This window comes from Chanodichthys erythropterus, chromosome 15 (assembly GCF_024489055.1).
Source record: "Chanodichthys erythropterus isolate Z2021 chromosome 15, ASM2448905v1, whole genome shotgun sequence".
Classification (NCBI taxonomy): Eukaryota; Metazoa; Chordata; class Actinopteri; order Cypriniformes; family Xenocyprididae; genus Chanodichthys; species Chanodichthys erythropterus.
The window spans coordinates 17,688,491-17,693,490 of NC_090235.1; the positions used below are offsets into that span (position 1 = coordinate 17,688,491).

The 5,000-nt window shown below is 31.5% G+C and overlaps 1 protein-coding gene across 2 annotated transcripts in view; it reads left to right on the plus strand.

Moving 5' to 3' along the window:
* Window positions 1-5,000, plus strand: part of krit1 (KRIT1 ankyrin repeat containing) — a 15,074-nt gene that overhangs the window by 5 nt on the left and 10,069 nt on the right. Inside the window, exons 1-6 of one of the 2 annotated variants that reach the window (XM_067361432.1) lie at window positions 1-39; window positions 1,822-1,962; window positions 2,044-2,200; window positions 2,310-2,402; window positions 4,095-4,224; window positions 4,387-4,624. The exon at window positions 1-39 is cut by the window's left edge and continues 5 nt beyond it. In XM_067361432.1, coding sequence (XP_067217533.1) covers window positions 1,861-1,962; window positions 2,044-2,200; window positions 2,310-2,402; window positions 4,095-4,224; window positions 4,387-4,624 — 720 coding nt within the window. In that variant the 5' untranslated portion in view covers window positions 1-39; window positions 1,822-1,860. Of the gene's footprint in view, window positions 40-62; window positions 898-1,821; window positions 1,963-2,043; window positions 2,201-2,309; window positions 2,403-4,094; window positions 4,225-4,386; window positions 4,625-5,000 lie in introns of those variants that run through there. The other variant, XM_067361433.1, reaches the window with a different exon arrangement.

A 5,000-nucleotide genomic window follows, 5' to 3' on the forward strand; every position in this document is an offset into this window, starting at 1 on the left:
AAGAGCGTCTTTGTTGTTAGAAATATGACAGAAAAAGAGGTATGTTTTACGTTGTGTCTGTATTCTGCTAACATTTTATAACACATTATTTTAATCCTCTATAACATGCGTCATTTACTGTATATAAGCTATTACTAACACCGGCTCTAAAGCAGTTATTTCCATCATCTTGTCAGCGAGGTGGAGTCGATCAAATGTGACTTCCTAATAACTTCAGAGAGAAGATTAATGCGTTTAAATTCAGGATAAAGTCTCAGTCTTTACATTATTGGCTGTTCTCTGTTATATACAACACGGTTATATTGTCTGCGCTTATAAATATATGTGTGTGTGTGTACGTTAATATAATATAAAGTAATAATGTATATCTTTGTAATAAAGTGATGTTAATGCTGATTCTGATGTAACTTAGTTGTTTAAATGAACTCCTATAGGAATAGTTAACCTGAAAATTAAAATTCTATCATTATTTACCATCATGTTTTTTGTTTTTAATCCGGGATGACTATTAATTTTTTAGGGCTGGGTATGGACACCATTTTCACGATTCGATTTGATTACTATTCACATGCTTTCGATTCAAATTCAATTCGATTACTATTCACTTGCATTCTAATTGTTTTTTTTTTTAAATTATAAACATTTAAATTGCAGCTGTCATAACTGATTTATTCAAACATGCATTAAATATTGAAGAACATTAAAAATTATAATGAATATGTAACTATATTTATCAGAATGTTGCTTTCTAGAGTTCATTTTCTAGAGTTTATGGTCACTGAATGTGTTTTTCTGAGTTAAATGTGACGTTACGTGACATTGTTTACAAGCTGTTTTATTGACGTCTTTCCGAGGTTGAAACACTGAGCGATTACACGAGACATGATACAGATTTCAGTAAGTTGTACTGTATATTTTAACATACCTTCAGATGTTCATGCATGTTTATTTTGCTGTAACTGGTATTAAAGCGGAGGAGAGGATTAGGGCTGCACGATTATGGCAAAAATCATAATTCTCGATTATTCCCTTGAAATTGTAATTGTGATTTATTAGTTACGATTATCATAATTTACATCGAATGATGTTTTGAATCACTTTATGCCATTTTTTGAAGCGACTGCATGTCATATTGTTATATCAAACCAGCTGAAAACACACTTTTTTTGCTTTTCTATAGCATTAAACCTCAAATGTCAAACAGACATTGGTTTGGTTTCTTCTTTAAATAAAACAAGTAAAAATATGCATGGTATTATAATGTTATACTAAAATTAAAACGATGGAAAAAACCCTTAAGATAACCTGTAGAAAGTAAAAAATATCTTAATTGCGCCTTTTGAACGATTACATAATTGTGGCATCCGTAATTTTAATCATGATTACAAATTCGATTAATTATGCAGCCCTAGAGAGGATGATCACATGCTTCTCTTTAACTGAGGCGCTAAAGCGATCTGTCATGCCACATTTATTTTTTTGAATCTCATAATAAGATGGACGCCATTTGAAATCTGAGACTTTGCTTCATATCAAAAGTAACAAAGCACAAAGATTACTGTGATTTATTGGATGGGAGGCGCTACATATTCTGCTCATTCATCAACTGAAAACAGACTAGACTAATCGATTCTTGGGATTTAAGAATCAATATCAATTCGTAAAAATGAGAATTGGTTAAAATCGAGAAATCAATATTTTTTTTTTTTTTTACCCAGCCCTTTTAATTTGTACTACTTTTTCTGTCATGAGCGATAAGTGGCTCTCAATTAGTGTAACAATGGCCTTATTTTTTGTTTTTGTTGCTCTGTATAACTGCAGGCATGTTGTTTAAAGAATTGATAGCTAAAGAGGAGCTGCATGATGGGAAATCAAGAGTTAGAGGAGGTGTTTGTGGCTGTTATTCGACCGAAGAACACAGCCAGCCTGAACTCCAAAGAGTACCGAGCTAAATCTTACGAGGTGAGATGAGATGGAAACGTATTGAGTTTAAAGCATAATGCTTCAACTATACCTCATGTTTAAATCTGCTTTTCCATACAGATTCTACTTATTGAAGTTCCCCTGGAGGGAAAGGAGAAGAAGCGGAAGAAAGTACTACTTGGGACCAAAATTCAGGCCGACAGTGACCGTACGAAGTCAATTCTGGAGTATGTAGATGAAACCACGAAGCCCATATCCAATAACCAGGGAATAATAGGTTAGTGGTCGCTGCAGGTGTTTGGTGTCAGATCCTCATCATTCAGCTCTACGCCACAATAATCAGCTGTTAATTAGCCGCACTAAGGCATATACGATCTCTGCCGCAGGGAAACGTGTCGTGCACATGAGGAAGTTCCAGTTAGATGGTGACCGTGAAGGGAAGGAGGCTTCGTTATTTATTGTGCCAATTAATGTCAAAGGTAAGATTGCACACGCTCTCATTGGTGGCCAAAATGTAATATGCAAATTTAAGTGAGTCATATGTATGTATATGTGTATAGATAAATAGATAGATGGATAATGTTGGTGTGTGTGTGCGTGTATATATGTGTGTATATATATAAATTACACACACATATATTGATATAATTACACACATATTTATAACACACACACACACATATATATAATTACGCACACATATATATAATTACACACACATATATATAATTACACACGCATATATATTACACACACGCATATATTTATAACACACACACACACATACATATAATTACACACATATATATATATAATTACGCACACATATATATAATTACACACACATATATATTACACACACGCATATATTTATAACACACACACACACATACATATAATTACACACACATATATATATAATTACACACACATATATATAATTACACACACATATATATTACACACACGCATATATTTATAACACACACACACACATACATATAATTACACACACATATATATATAATTACGCACACATATATATAATTACACACACATATATATAATTACACACACATATATATTACACACACGCATATATTTATAACACACACACACATACATATAATTACACACACATATATATATAATTACGCACACATATATATAATTACACACACATATATATTACACGCACGCATATATTTATAACACACACACACATACATATAATTACACACACATATATATATAATTACACACACATATATATATAATTACACACACATATATATATATATATACGCATATATATATAACACACACACACATATATATATATATAATTACACACACATATATATTTATATAATTACACACACATATATACATATATAATATTATATTATATTATATTATATTATATATATATTTTATGTATATATATTATGTATATATATATATATATATATATATATATATATATATATATATATATATATATATATATATATATATATATATATATATATATATATATATTTATAACACACACATATATATATAATTACTTACACACACACACACACACACACACACACACACACACACACATATATATATATAATTATATTTTATATATATATATATTATGTATATATTATATATATATATTATATATGTGTTCGTTAGACTCTGGACCACAAAACCAGTCATAAGTCACATGGGAATATTTGTAGCAATAGCCAACAATACATTGTATGGGTCAAAATTATCAATTTTTCTTTTATGCCAAAAATCATTAGGATATTAAGTAAAGATCATGTTCCATGAAGATATTTTGTAAATTTCCTATCATAAATATATCAAAAATGTATTTTTGTGAGTGGATATGCATTGCTAAGGACTTCATTTGGACAACTTTAAAGGCGATTTTCTCTATATTTAGATTTTTTTGCACCCTTTGCAAATCTTATGTTACAATGTAAAAGTCTTTACTGTCACATTTGCTCACTTTTAATGGGTCTTTGCTGAATAAAACCTTTAAAAAAAAAATCATACTGACCCCAAATTATACATTATATGTGCTCTTTATTATGAGTTTCATAAAGTTGTACTAATGTCACAAATCAGTGAATGCTGAAGCGAATCTGGTCTGTATTCTAATGTAGAAAACAACAAGTCTGTTTATCACCCTGGGAGCCCCAGTTTCTACTGCCTTCAGGACATCATGCGTGTCTGTAGTGAAACCAGTGCCCATTTCTCCCCCACCACCTCAAAGATGCTACTCGCTCTGGACAAGTAAGTTTAAACATCATCACTGACCGCCAAAGTGTCTGAACTCATGCAAATCGCTTATTATGATAATATAAAGACCACAAAACTCTCATTTTGAGTATTTGAAAGCTCATTTTTATTGACTTGATGAGGTTAGCTATGTCATATCGTCACTGTTTATTTCAGGTGGTTAGCAGAGCAGCATGCCGTGCCTCACGCCATCCCTGCACTTTTCCGGCCGGCTCCGGTAGACCGTGTGAAGACCAACGTGAGTAACCCGGCCTATGCAGTGGAAAGCAAGCAGACCGACGGTCACATGGGCTACACAGCTCTGGAGATCAAGAGCAAGATGATGTCCCTGGAAAAAGCCGACTTGTGCATAGAGAACCCGCTCTACGGGTCAGACCTGCAGTACACTAACAGAGTGAGGCTTTCTTTATCATAATAACCTGAAAAAGTTGGTTATTTTGAGCATTGCATTCATAGACCATGCTTATAATTCAACAGACCCAAGAACACACTACTGTTCAAAAAAAAGTTTTTTTTTAAATAAACTTAAGTTTGATCAAAAGTGACATTTATAATGTTAACAAAATATTTATATATAATATAAATTATGTTCTTTTGAACTTTCTATGCATCAAAAAAATCATAAATGTTTCTTGAGCAGCAAATCATCATATTAGAATGATTTCCTAAGGATCATGTGACACTGAAGACTGGAGTAATGATGCTGAAAATTCAGCTTTGCATAACAAAAATAAATTATATTTTACAATATATTCACATAGAAAATAGTT